The 15,289-nt window shown below is 35.0% G+C and overlaps 1 protein-coding gene across 1 annotated transcript in view; it reads right to left on the bottom strand.

Moving 5' to 3' along the window:
* The window catches only part of LOC145685958 (uncharacterized), a 93,863-nt gene that overhangs the window by 54,751 nt on the left and 23,823 nt on the right, over nucleotides 1-15,289 (bottom strand). Inside the window, exon 3 of the mRNA XM_081758744.1 lies at nucleotides 9,281-9,450. Within this exon, the coding sequence (XP_081614870.1) occupies nucleotides 9,281-9,450 (170 nt within the window). The remainder of the gene's footprint in view (nucleotides 1-9,280; nucleotides 9,451-15,289) is intronic.

The raw sequence follows: 15,289 nt of genomic DNA, 5'->3' as shown, positions 1-15,289 counted from the left end.
GCAGTTAGCGCAATTAGTTCTTCACTAGACTAATCAGACATTTTCACTCTTACACATTATGTTTACTGGTGGAAAAACTTTCGCGGACGGAATCTAGTGACAAATATGACAATTAGTGTGCTAATTTCCTACTACATATCTCAATTTTTTCTTAGCATCATTTTTAAAAACGAATCTCACTGCTAACATGTGATGTTTTAGTGCGTAGTAATACTTGGCAATTGGAATAAGTTCTCTTACACATAATGCGAGAATGTACTCCGTACAATACACGAAACTGTATATACACAGGGTGTTCTAATTATATGTAGTTCCATTTTCATGCAGTTTACGTATTATAGCTGAAAAAAAAAAAATACATGCCATTGTCACTGACCCCAAGGTCATTAAAAGAGATTGGAAAAGACATTGTTAATTTTGAACTTTATTAACCGAGCCTCGTATATGGAGGAATAATCTCAAAGCTTCTTTCATCAGTTTAGTATGTTTTTTGTATATGTGTTAGTAAGCCTAGCTTCGACTCTACGGCCGTATATGGTTAAACGGCAGAGGAACTGATCACGTGATCGAAGCATTTCTGGTGACTGATTTTCGGGACTCTCACCCATCACCCACGCACTGTTATAGTTGAGAGTTGATTGGTCAATGATCTTCTCTATATTTGATTTTCGGGATTCTCACCTTCCACCCACATTGGACTGTGTCTAAAAAATCCATAGTTAGTTAAGGGAATCTCCAGTGGTGTTTCTGCTCGTGTCGACGCATGATCCGTGTTGATAGTTGCTCTGTAGGCCGCCCTTGATCATAAGCCGGGCGTGCCATCCTAAGGTGATTCGCGCGCCTGCCTCACTGAGAGCTGGACTGCTTGTGTCCGTGCTTTATTAAGAGAGCTCCCCTTTGTTCGGGTAGAGTACAAACATTAATTTGAGTTAATCAAAGATTAAAATATAATCTTTAAATGTGAAAAGAAACTCAAGAGTCAATTTCGTCTGTTGACAATATACGTTATGTGAAGTTACTCGCATATCCCAGAACACCAGTTTATGTTTTCATGTGCTGAGTTGTTACGCATCATTTGAGCTTCCCACGAGTGAAATCCTAAAGTGATTATCAGGCAGTTGGCATTGGATTAGTGCAAACCAGTTTAAATTTTCGTCTGTAGAACCTGTTACGGACCCTTGTATCCAGTTGAGATTCGACACCTTCAACTTAATTCATCGCGCTTTTCTTGTTTTTATAGATTGCACAATGACTGACCGAGGAAGAGTTGTAGCAAGCACGGTGGAAGCGCAAGGTTCACAGACTGTAGTCCGTCGAATAGGTCGGCAGCGATTTGCACACAACTCGCCAAGCCGTTTAACAGTTCGCTGCATTCATCAAGTGTCTGTGGTAACTGGATCGGTAGCGATCTATTATCGAGGAACTGTAAGGCTAGAACGCCCAAGATCTTAGGACGTGAGTTGAACGTTGCTGTTATGCAACAAAGCCTATTACAGAGTACTTCGAGGTACCACACGCTGCAATCTAGAATCCCAAAAAACAATATCTTGAAACACACGGCCTTTGAATGCGACCGTACCACATCCCAGCTTTAACAATGGCGAAAAATCGTGTTAGAGAGAAATGATGTCATATTTTACGTAAAATGCAAAATATTCAGGAAGACATTTTGACTCTAATGGCATTCAGTGATGAAGTAACTTTTCACCAAGGTTGTTGGAATTTCCCCAGATCAAAAATTCCCATTAGGTTTTTTGGGGTAAAACCCACAATAGAAACCCATGAAAAAACACTCACCTCCAAAAAATATATTTGAAAACATGGATTGAAATAATAACCTTGATGTGACTATAATTACTTTCTTCAACTGTGTTTCCTAGCACATGTCTAGTTTCCAACTTGCCAAGAGATCTTCACCAGAACAAAATGCCCTTACAAAAAAAGTTTGGGAATCATTCATACCGAATTTTATTTGTGCTCGATTAAATCAGCTGCAACAGTGTTCAACTATAATCTGTTATATAATAAAAATGAAAAGGATTTTGTAATCGTAACACGCAAATACAGCTAAACCGTCTGAAATGAATTTTTGGATGTAATTATCACGTACCTCGAACTCGGTTTTATCTTGTTACTTTGATTAGAGCTGGTATTCTTCAGGAGCGGAGCGAGGGACACGGGTCAAAAATCTATACGAAAAATTTAGTATCTCACGATCCTCTCACTTTAGGAAGATGAAACTTGGTATATAGACTCCTCATAAAAAATAAGTGCTCTTGTTCCAGCGTTTTAGAAAATTCCCGTTTTAAAGGGGGTAGAGCATTTTCTATAATTTCGTATTTTACATTCAAAGCGATACTGTCTGTTGTTTGTGATCGCATCACGGAGATAACAGTTTGAAATGAATTTTTGAACATAATTAGTATCTATCATAGTTGAGCTGGAATTTTATCATATTATTTTTATTCCAAGGTGCATTCCAGGGACGGGGTGGAGGGGGTTCAAAATTTATGTGAAAAGTACAGTAAGTCGCGAAATCGCCAAGTTAGGAAGATGAAACTCGGTATTTAAACTCATCATACTGGGCATTTTTGAAAATTTTCGTTTCAAGTGGAGGGAGGATTTCAATAATACATTTCTTCACTTTGAAACCAATGTTCCCTGTGTTTGTTTTCACATCGCGGGAAACGGCTCAACGTGTTCGAATGAATTTTGCAATACGGTATGCACCTACCTTGAGTTTATTATTATTATTATTATTCAAGATGGCGCCAACTGACGACACGTGTGGTCTGTGTCGTAAGCCATTTTTTGGAAAACAACTAATTTTAGCATGTCTATGCAACAATAGATATCATGTAAAGAACTGTCTGAAGTTTGGACGTGTTGAATACGAAATGTATTCGGAAAAAGGCATTTCAACATATAAATGTTAAAACTGCATAAGGCAACGAGACAACAACACAGCAGTTACTTCTACATTAAGGAAGCACGTAAGTTCCATAGGCACTGATCAAATAGACAATTATGGTGGTGATTCTAGTGATAGTGAAGTTTTGGAACATAAAGAAAACAAATCCTCAGATACTAATTGTTCAAATAACAACTCAAAAGGTGTTTCATGCTGTAGTGTAGTGAATGAAAAGTTAGACCATGTAATATCTATATTACAGGAAATAAGTGACAAGTATGAGGCATTGAAAGCAGAATTAATATCTGTAAAGGAAAAAACATCAAATTAAACGAATTAGTGACAGCAAGTAGTAAGAACAGAGTAAAGACATTTGCAGAAGTTGTAAATAATCACCCAGACCTGACCATGTTATAGTGCAAGGATGCTCGAATGAAAACAATGTCAAGGTTAATGAAGTGAACCACATATCATCGGAGCGAGTTACAAAAAATGTAAACAATAGTGAATGGAAGGTTGTAAGCCAACGCTCCAAGCGTATTAATCCAGCAAAACAGCCAGGAATCGTAACAAACCATGAATCACGCGAACCTATACGAAGCTCAAATCTAATGCAGCGAAGAAGTGCTAGTGATAAATTAAAGGTAAACAAAAAACCACCTCGTGTATCCGCAGTGATTGTGACTCGACTTCACCCTAGTGTTTCGTGTGATGAACTTAGTGTATTTATTAAAGATAGTGCAAACATTGAGGTTGTAAAGTGTGCCAAATTAAAAACAAAAACACAACAGTTATTCATCCTTTTATGTTAGTGTATATGAAAAACATTTTGTTACTTTGTGCAACTCAGACATGTGGCTCGAAGGAGTACTGTTTACAAGGTTCATGGGACGTTTGAAGGATGAAACAGTGGTAACCCACGTCGGCAAGCGATCGGAATGGAAGAGAGCAACAATAGGTAACTAATGCATAATCAATGGATACGAGATATTTACAACTATACTATCAAAATTCTAATGGTTTGAACACAAAAGAGAAAGAATTTACACACAAAATAAACTGTGAGAACTACGATTTTTATTGTATAACAGAAACGTGGTATAAAAAGGAAAACCGTTATCTTTCTCAAATCTCCAGAAACTACAGTGTGATACGAAAAGATAGAAATCTAACCCTCACAAACAATTCTAAAGGTGGGGGGTGTTTACTTTTAATAAAAAAAATGAATATTCTTATGAAATCCTTAATCCCCCTGACGAATCCTTAGACATTATTATAGCAAAAATTTTAATTCCTGACAGTACCCCATTGATTTTATGTTTAGCTTATTTCCCTCCCGACATGTTACTTCAAGATTTTAGTAACTACTGTGATTGGCTATGTTCTTTTATATTGACGAAATATTTTAATGTAATTATATTAGGAGATTTCAACGCAGGAGGTATAGATTGGATTTCAGGTAACTTAACAACTAAAAATTATTATTCGAAGAAAAAAGTAGAAAAAAATATTTGATTTAAGCAATATTTTAAATTTAAGTCAGAAGAACAAGTCATATGATCATAGTAATCCGGAAAGAGTACTAGATTTGTTGCTGACAAATATAGATACCGGTAACAGTTTTATGCATTTTGACATCCCGCTACTGACTAAAGTCTATTGCTTCCATCCCCCATTTATGTTGAGTGGAAAATTATAAACAGTGGTAAATATAGTCCAGTTCCTCAGTACGATACATATAATTTCAAACAAGCAAATTTCCTAGGCATTTACAAAGGCATTAGAGAAATTAACTTAATAAATAATTGCAGTAACAGTGTCAATGAAGCCACTGACCTTTTATATAATTTAATTTATTCTGTATTTAACGAGCATGTACCTAAGAAGTCAATTGGTTGTAAACAAAAATATAAGGATCCATGGATGACGCGAGAATTGAAAGCACTAATAAATAAATAAAAAAAAAAAAAAAAAAAAAAAACTAAATATTTTGTGAAAGCCAAAAGAACAAACGATGACATATCAGAGATATTTAGACCTAAGGAAACTTGTAAAAAAGAGATACATTGAAGCAAGAAAATCTTATTATTCAGGCTCAGAAAATAGTATTTATAAGAACAGCTCAAGTTTTTGGAACATTTTTTAAAAAGTCTGACTGTAAACAAGTACCAAAGCACATAAACTGTAATGGTATACTAATTCAAGACACTGTCGAAATTGCTGAAGCATTTAAGAGTGTGTATGAAGCTTTTAACTTAGAAGTTGGTCAAGAGGTATTGCCTGAGAATATCGTTAGTAATAGTGCCCTAATCGAAATTCCTACCGTTACTGAATTAGATGTAATGGAAGCAATTAAACTAATTAAACCGACCACTACTCCAGATCCAGATAATATTCCTTATTATGTAATAAAAGCTTGTGCAACGGAACTTTCAACTAATTTAGCAAATATATTTAACGTTTCATTACGTACAGGTGTATATCCTTCAACGTGGAAGCAAGTACTTGTTGTTCCGACATATAAATCAGGTGATACAATACTACTAAAGTGAGTTTGCTACCCTTGTGAGTATGTGACTGTAAATGTGCTCCAGTTTAAATAATGTGATTCAGTAGTTTTTCTGTAAGTGAGAGGCAGCTGATGTATCTGCATTGACAAGTAAGTACCAGTGCCATCGACAAATATGGTATACATTCATTTTATTTCACTGGTCATTATAAAATCCACTTATCGGTTTGCGTGATACTCTAGCATCGAATGTAAACAAACTGTTCAGCATTGCTAACTCACTCTTGGTAATTTTCACAAGTGCGTAGTACCAGGTGCGTGCAAGCAAACACTTTGAATTCAAGTAGTGACATCAAAAACTGGTGAAAAATACGTGTTACATAATTGGCATATTTACAAATATTAAAAAGTTAGTTTCTTACCTGTCAGAAAACCAATCATTTAAATAAAAGAAGAATTTGGGAGCATATTATTAGGGTGCACATAGTTTTTGTTTTTCTTCTTTTTCTTCTTTTTTCTCTTGAGTGGTACATCATGGGACTCTGCGTTAAATGTTCGAAATCAGTGTCTAGACTAGATGTAAATTCAAAAATTCAGTGTAAGGAGTGCAGCAATATTTATCACAGTGCTTGTGTTGACTTGAAGGAAGAAGATGTGAAATTTCTTAAATCCTCAGATAATGTATGGCGATGTAAAGACTGTGAGAAGGCCCGACCGAAATCAATGTCTGGTGACAGTTCTGTGGATAAGGCTGCAAAACTCCCCACTTTGTCTGAAGTACACAATTTGTTACTATCAATCGAAAAGGAAGTCGACGAAATTAAAGGCTCTAATAAAAGACTGGAGGATGAGTTAGGTGCTTCCTTAAACACCATCCATGAAAAACTTCATGAGAATTGTAACCTCATCAAATATCAAACTGAGGAACTGAATAAATGCATGAATACAATTGACGAATTAAAGAATCAAAATCTATCGTTAAAAAAACAAATTGACAAATTAAAAGTTCAAGTAGATGAATTGGACCAGTATAGTAGAAGGAACACAATTGAGATACAAGGTATTCCTGTCTTACCAAATGAAGATGTTAATAATATAATTAAGAGAGTAGGTACAGCATTGGACATAAGTGTTACTAATGATATGATAGATGTATGTCATAGGTTGAAGAAATCTCCCAGCCAACCAGGATCAGGTATTATTGTTAGATTTGTTAGGAGATCAGATAAGGATAAATTCATTGCAAAAAGAAAAGTGAAAAGAAATCTCAGTTGTAAAGATCTGGGTCTGTCAGTAGGTGGGACTATTTATGTCAACCAGAGTTTGACATTACACCGTAGAATAATCTTTAGTGAGGCCAGGAAGGTTAAGAGAGAGAAAAACTTTGCTTTCCTCTGGGTTGACTATGCGGGTAATATCAAATTAAGGAAAAAGGCTGATGACTCCTTTATATATACTCTCACTACTATTGATGAGGTCAGAAGTTTAACGTAAAATATGAACAGCAATGATCAGACGTTATTATTAAATTATCAAAATGTTAGGGGTATTAGAACCAAATTACATAAACTGTACACAGGTATTGCAGCCACTAATATAGACATAATACTTTTGACCGAAACTTGGCTGTGTGACGGTATATATAATAATGAATTTATTGATGAAAGGTATAATGTATTTAGATATGATAGAATTCACAAGGATGGAGGAGATGCACTTATAGCAATTTTAAAGAACTATAGTGTTACTGAAATTCCGATTGCTATAAATTATGTTGAAGCATTATGTATAAAAGTTATATATTTATGTCATTGTTGTATACTTTCCACCGAATACTAAAGTGGAAAAATATCTTGAATTCTTTGAAAAAATTCAACAAATAGATTATATACAATTTCATAATATTGTTATAGTTGGTGATTTTAATATTCCTTCAATTATAGACTGCTCTTTTGATTTGTTAGATGGTGACGTTATCTGTTAAGTCCTTGGCAAACTTTATCTCATTTCATAATTTAAGATCAACGAACTCAGTAAAGAATGCGCATGGTAAAACTCTTGACTTAGTTCTCTCTAGTGTTGAGTTGGAAGTTAACATATCTAGAAATATGTATCCCTTATTAGAAGAAGATAAACATCATCCCTCATTACATTTTCAACTGTACCTTAATAACACTATTTCGCGTATCAAACATACTACTAGTATTGTATATAATTTTAGTAAAGCTAATTTCCTTAATTTATATAGTTCTTTAAGGCAACAAAACTGGTCAGAGTTACTTACTATAAAAGATGTTAATCTAGCAGTGAATTACTTTTATAATATTGTAAATGTTATTATCGATAGTAATGTGCCCAAGAAGAAAATATTCAAAAGGCACCGTCACCCCTGCTGGTTTACGCAGGAAATTGTTAGTATACTTAAAGAAAAAAAAATACTATAGAAAACATATGCATGTTTCGGTTTATAATTTGAATAAATTTAAGGAGTTACGAAAACAAGCTAAAACTCTTATTAATAGAGCTTATGAACTTTATATAAGGAAATCAGAAAATTACTTAAGGAGAAACCCTAAATGCTTTTGGAATTACCTTAAGAGCAAAAAGAGTAATAATTTAGAAGTCAGTCATATGGTATATAACAATCAAATACTTACTTCTGATTCTGCCATTGCCAATAATTTTGCTCAATATTTCAAAAGCGTTTACTCTTCATGTCATCCAAATTATAATGGGTATTATTCTCCCATCCTAAATGTTAATAACTGTCTTGTGATCAATTCCATTACTGAACAAGATTATGTGAATGCCATTAAAAAGCTAAAATCGTCTAAATCCTCTGGTCCTGACTTAATTCCTTCGTACATTGTTAAGGGATGTGGGGAAGTTCTGAAGATACCTCTATGTCACATCTATAATCTCATATTAAAAACTTCTCTCTATCCTGATGTTTGGAAAATTAGCAAAGTCCGTCCTATATTAAAGAAGGGCAATCCTACAGCAATAGAAAATTTTCGAAAAAATAGAAAATCTTTGATTCATTCCGGGACATGAACGTAACTCCTTTAAGGTTTAGTATGCTGTGACCGCCACTGAAGTAATTGGCCCCGCTTTCTTGATTATCCCATAGTGATGTCAGACATGTACTTAAAGATGTTGCAGCAGCACCCTACTGATGAACTATTATTACAAATCCGACTTGCAGGCACAAGATGGTGCCACTTCATTATGCTCCTACTGCTCATATCTATCTCGACCATGCATTTCCCGGTCGATTGATTGGTCGTAGTGGAACACTGCCACAATCCCCAGATGATTCCTGATTATGGAAAATAGTAAAGGAGTGTGTTCATAGTAGGAAAGTTCGCGACATCAATGACCTAAAGGACGGATACGGGTGAGATGAGGTGATTCTGAATTTAACGTCCCGTTCAGCAGCGAGGCTATATGAGACGTTGACCTAGTGATTATCGTGGAATCCAAATCACATGAGCTCCCGTCGGGAATCGAACCCGGGTCTCCACGCCAAAGGCGCGTACGCTAACCACTTAGCCACGATGAACTCAGGACTTGATACGAAATGAATATCATCCATTCCCCATGAAGTGTGTACAGGATCTAAATGGTGCTGCTGCTAATCGCTTTTTTTTTTTTTTTTTTTTTTTTTTTTTTTTTTTTTTTTTTTTTTTTTTTTTTTATGTGTTCAACATGATAACGAACAGATTAAGGCTAACATGTAAATTCTTTATTACATTTGATGAATGGTAAGCTGCTACCATCTGAGTAGTAATATAATTTTGACTCACCCGTTTTTCACTCTAAATTCTTAATATATATTTTTTAAGTCTAACAAAACTTACCCACTGTCGTCCTTTCTCATCTTTTTACTCTGAGGTTCACACGTAGTTGGATAGTGGAATATAAAAGCAAAATCCTTCAAAGGTCCAAACTGCACAACATCACCATCATTTAATTTCAAAGAAACATCCTTTTGTACTCTCTCCCAGTTTAAGAATGTTCCGGATGAACTCTGAAATGAAAGAGGTTGAATGTAGAAAGTATTGTCTTATTCAAGGTCTAATTATAATGAAATCTGTCTGTGTTGACCATTGTTGATTCCAATGGAAGTCGCCAACTTGCGGAAAATAAATATATTTTGAGTCCAATACTCACACACATAATTACATACTTAACACAAAAACGTAGTAACTGAAATTATCTATTATTTTATATTTTATAGATATCTATTATTTTATTTTTTATAGATAAAAAATTAATGTATAAGGAAGAAAAAAACTTATAACGGTGTTCTCAAGCAATCTGCTGACAAGTAATCAGGTTTAAAACTTTTTTTTTTTTACAAATATTTTAGTAACACTAGGGTATGCGTTTTATAACAGATAGCCTAAAAAGTATTGAGGTTTTTGTGCACGAGATGGAAAAGTGTTTCAAATCTCAGGATATACGAGATGCAGCGAGTCTGGGCTAAAGTCATTTGACAGCTGACAGTTGAAGTTAGTAGATGTGCAAAACGTGTTGGAATTCTTAGAATAACGGAAGTTATTGCACTGTGAAGATGAATGACCTTTCCGTAAAACTAAGCTGCATTTTACAATTTTGTCATTTACGGTGCAAATACTGCGTACGCACGTAAAAAGAATTTGTGCTGTTTGTGAGCAAAATACGTTATCGAAAGCAAAATTCAAAAACACGGTTCAGTCGCTTTCGTTTTGGAAATTTAGATGTTCGAGATGCTCCTTGTAGTGGACGACTGATCGTAGGGAAAGCGGAGGATATTCTGGCAAAAATCGAGGAAGACCGGCATGTAAGCAGCCATGATATCGCCAACGACCTAAACATCCATCATCTAACAATGCTGAACCATTTGGCGAAAAATGGCTGTAAAAAACAAACTCGACTTTTGGGTGCCACATGGTCTGACTTACGGAGCAGGACGTTTGGGCACAGACGTTTAGGCACGGCCGTCTGGGCGCAAAGCCGTATATTTGAAAGGTTAATATACTTAAATGGATTATAATGTATTTCATAACTAGAACCCCGATGTCTACGCAATAAAGGCCTTGAAAATAGGCACTAATATCAAAAAGCTGTCATAAAGAAAAACTGAACAACTTAAAATTAAAAAAAAAAAAAGAAAAAGAAAAAAAAGAAAGAAAGGAAAGGTGAAGTCTGGTCCCAATTTTATTAAGAAAGCTATCTTCAAAAACTAAATTTTCGTTGTTATAGCATGACCTATGGTAAAGAGTCACTGAAAGTCTCAGTTGCATGAAATGCTGGGTTTAGTTGTAGTAATTTTTTGTATAACGCGGAAAGAAAAAAAAAATATATGGGTCTAATTATTTTGTTTCTAGAATGATATATCCTAATTTCAAGAAAATCGGAGAGCCATGACCTGTGGATTTTTTTCAGCATGAATCTGTATTGGGCTAAAATAAAATAAAAATAAATCCTATGACACTCCAAAATAAACTTCTGTGAAGTTACCTTTATATCATCTTTAGCGTAAAGGAATAGGCACTTTGGGTATTTATAACTTCATAGCTATTCATAGCAATGTATTACTGCTTATTACAATGTATATGCAACAGAGATAACTGCAGTAGTGAAATCTAATATAGATATTGAATAATTTATTTTTGTCTTATGTTACATTTATCAATACATTAACATTCCATGGCGGAATTATGGGGAAAACCCCGCAAGTATTCTACAATGTCCACAGTTTCAAAATTATATACAATACGGCGAATTCTTTCATTGCCTGAATATATAATTTCTTTTCTTGGGCGGCTCTTCTTCTCGAAGCATTGCCTCGTACACTAAATCCTACTTTTTTGTGTCCTCCAAAGTGCATCAATAAAGCGCCAAATCGACGGATGGTCCATTTGAAGCTCCGGCTGCATTCCACGATGAGCTGCTTCGGCGTGGTTGTTCGTTCTTGACTGTGGTTATTGAGAGCTCTGTCATACAGATTTCACACCCTTATTGGAAATAATGTTGTTCTTCTTGTACCATACGTTTTAATAATTTATTATAGAAAAAGTGAAAAAATTTGTATTGCAAGTATTTTAAGTGCAAGTATTGTACACATTTTAAGATACATTTTATAATGTCTGACTCAAAAAATCAAGTACACAGTGCAGTATGAATATACAGTCACATCTTTAAAGTAACTAAACATTAACGAAAAATGTGCTTTTTTTTTTTAAAACACAAATTACATATCTTTATTACGTATGTCTTGTTTTATTAAACAGAAATATACTTTTAAAACTAAGCAGCATAGTACGGAGACCGGATACACACACCCGAATAGTAGACAGTCTGCTGCAATTCCTTCTCATTTCTTTTCAACTGCTAGAAACAAGTAGTGTACGATGTGCAGAAACTTTGCTGAAGTTATTCTTAGTTTCTGCTAATATATTTGCGAAAGTTTTTATTTTATTTCCAGTGCCTATTTTCATATTTTAGTGCTTAAACATCTGGGCTCTAGTTATGACATACACTGTAACATAATGTAGGTAGGTAAACCTATTTGGATACAAGGTTTTGCGCTCAAACGTCTTGCGCCTAAACGCCATGGACCCTTAACTCAAAAGTATTTTCAGTGGTAGAGCATTCACCTCTGGTGCTTGGGGTCCTGGGTTCAATCCAAGCCCCCGCCAAGTAAACTTTGTGGTGAACGAACACCATGCTCGTGGGTTTTCTCGGGGTTCTCCCGTTTCCTCCCACTTTCTTCATTCCACCATTTCACTCATCTCTCATCATCACCGTCTCCTTTAGCCTAACCGGCATAAGCGTGGGACGTAAAACTCAAACATTTCATTTTTTTTTTTTTCAAAAGTATTTCCTCTATCTGCGAATCTCCACTGAAAATTAACGAATTCGAGCCATTTCTGCAGCGGTTGATCACGAGTAATGGAAAGGGGATAACCAACAACAACCACTTGCGAAGAGATCGGGGCCAAATCTCCACAGTATGTGTCAAAACCAACACTGATATCCACTTAGGTTACGCTGTGCATTTAGTGGAATTGGAAGGACATCGTGCATCAGGAGCTGTTGCCGAAGGACAGAATGATAGACTAGGATCTGTACTGTCGACAGTTGGTGTGAGTGCACCAAGCACGTTAAAAGAAACAGTCGGAACTGGTTAACAGAAAGGGTGTATATACAACGCTTACTACGCCTGACCTCATACAATTTTAACGACCCGTCAGAAGTCGAAAGAATTTGACAAAAAGGTTTCAATACATCCATCGTATAGCTAGGACCTGGTACCCTCAGGCTATCATTTACTTTGGTCTCTGCAGAATTCCCTAAATGATGTTAAGTTAGTTTTAAAAGAGGCCTGTAAAAGAAAAACAAGTTGCACAATTTTCTGACCAGAAACCAAAGTTCTATAGCGACAGCATTATGGTGTTGCCGGAAAAATAGTAGGTCATCGACCAAAATCGTGTATATGTGATTTCACTAAGTGCATTTTCAAATCACAATAAATACAGTCACAATTTTAACCTCCAAAGCCTCTATACTTTTTAGACAATGTGATATTATGAGTGCTAATGTTATATCTAACTGTTCAGTTCATTTAGAAGTTGTCAATGAAATATTTTATAAGAGGTAGTTTTCACTTTTGAGAGACATTACAGTTACTAGCCAAGGACTAATATACAACTCGTGCATAGTTCATTCTTGGCTATATGGTTAGTGTTCGCTCCTTTGACGCGGGAGATCCGGATTCGATTCTCAGTGGAAGATCATGTAATTCGGATCCCACGTTAAGCTGTAGTGCCACGTCTCATATAGCCTCGCTGCTGAAAGGGACGCTAAATTCCAATTTAACCAACAAACACTTAGTGCATACTCTTTCGTTAGCAACTTAAAAACAAACATATAAAATTGTACATGTACGGTTTAGGACACACACAAAAAAAAAAGCACCTATACCTCAGATATGTCTCACGTTCCTAGACAAACCCAACGTACTAACATTTATAATACCTACCTCCATGTCACTTGAGGATTGATATTAATAATCATCTACAATATTTCGAAGCCTAATCAGATTTTATCTTCTGGCATCATCAACAGATTTCGAACTTTGCATACTTTTAACTTACCATCTTTGAAGATCCTAACGAAAAAGATATCAACTTGAGAAAAAAACAAAGTAAAATCTGTATAGAATAGATTTTCAGGTTTGATATTCCATTAATTCATATACAACTTACAAAAGTCACTAAATAAGAAAAACTTTACTTACGAATTACAAATCATGATATATAAATGACTAACCAGAGAAAATAACACTGATGGGATATAAGTATGCAGCATAACAGAGTTGGCAAAAAACCATAGTTTTTACTAAAAACAGAAAAAAAAAGTTTTTTTTTTTTTTTTTTTTTTGTTTAAATAATTTCCTCTATATATTTATGCCACATATGATAGAAATAAGTTTGTTTCGCCTTGGTGTTACTATGCAACAACCGGGTTATGCTGGAAGGGGTCAAGTAAGCTTAAAGCGGAATCCAAACTGCTTCTCGGCTTACATTCGAGAGAAACTGTCCTCCATTTGAACTCGAAACCGGGACTAATTGTTCACAAATGTGATACGTCTGCCGACTCACTCACGAACGACTCCTGATAAAAATACGTTGTACTGATCTTTACGTACTTGTTATTAAAATTGTCACGAGTCATTTCAGGACAAAAAGATGAATAGTTGCAGAAGTGAAGCCACTATACAGAATTACATATGAATAATTTCACAATACCACAGAGTACAGAAGAATCCCATAGCAGAACATGCCGCGATCTGCGATGTGATCGCAGATAATTTGCCGCGCCTGTGCAGAAAAATTGCCAGAGGAAAAAGAAAATAGCCAACAGAAAAGTATAAAAACATGCCTGCTATGTGTAGATGTCTTAAATGCACGGACGAGGCATAAATGTAATTTGAACCGTTTTTTATGTCACGTAAAGCATATTTTTACAATCAGAAGTATTTCTTCTGCAGAAAATTTTTGACTTACAAAAGTTCATCGCAGAAAGACAAAGAAAGTTCTGCCATCGGGCAGAAGAACTAATTTAGTCCAAGTTGAAGAAATACAACGACTTAATTTGCATATCAGTAAGAAAAGTGAACAAAGATACGAATTATTTGAGTCCACTTTGGCTCTGACCCATTTATACATAAATAGATACCAAAGATACTTCTGATTTCGATAAATGTCTCTCATGGGATTTGTATGAGTCCCCCACCCCTACAAAAGTACGGAATTTCGATGTATTTTATCAATAGTAAACATTATTAAAAAATCACATAAGAAACATTCATAAACTTCTATAAAAAAAAAAAAAAAAAAAAAAACTTGCTTTCGTAGTATAATCTCTTTGAGTAATGAATGGAGAATTTAGGTCTGAATATAATACGAAAATTATACGCGAGTGAAACGTGATAACCGACAAATGTGTGCTCATGAAGATTTTACAAACACTTACACTTTTACGAACATTTTTCTTTTTTTGGTTTAAACCAGTTGGTTTTATTGAAAAAAACAGCTGGTTTAAACCAGCCAACCCTGCTGCACAACTTCGGTCTTTGTAATTTAAATTGTGTGGACTTATATCAACGAAACTATACACTAGTTTAAATTATGGGTTTGGTACGTAATAAGTTGTTCGGGTTGTGCTTACTTAGATGAATCTTTAAATAAAAAAAGTGTTTATGCTAGTTAACTGGGAGCACCGAAACAATAAGTTTATTCTATAGGAATTCTCTTAAGGATTCTGAGCACGAAATCTAAGAGTTTTCAAGGAATATAAAATGTAAGAAAAAATAAAAG

This window comes from Thermobia domestica, chromosome 5 (assembly GCF_964235325.1).
Source record: "Thermobia domestica chromosome 5, izTheDome1.hap1.1, whole genome shotgun sequence".
Taxonomy (NCBI): Eukaryota; Metazoa; Arthropoda; class Insecta; order Zygentoma; family Lepismatidae; genus Thermobia; species Thermobia domestica.
Note: the sequence above shows the minus strand (reverse complement) of the source record. Positions and strands in the feature narration are given on the sequence as shown.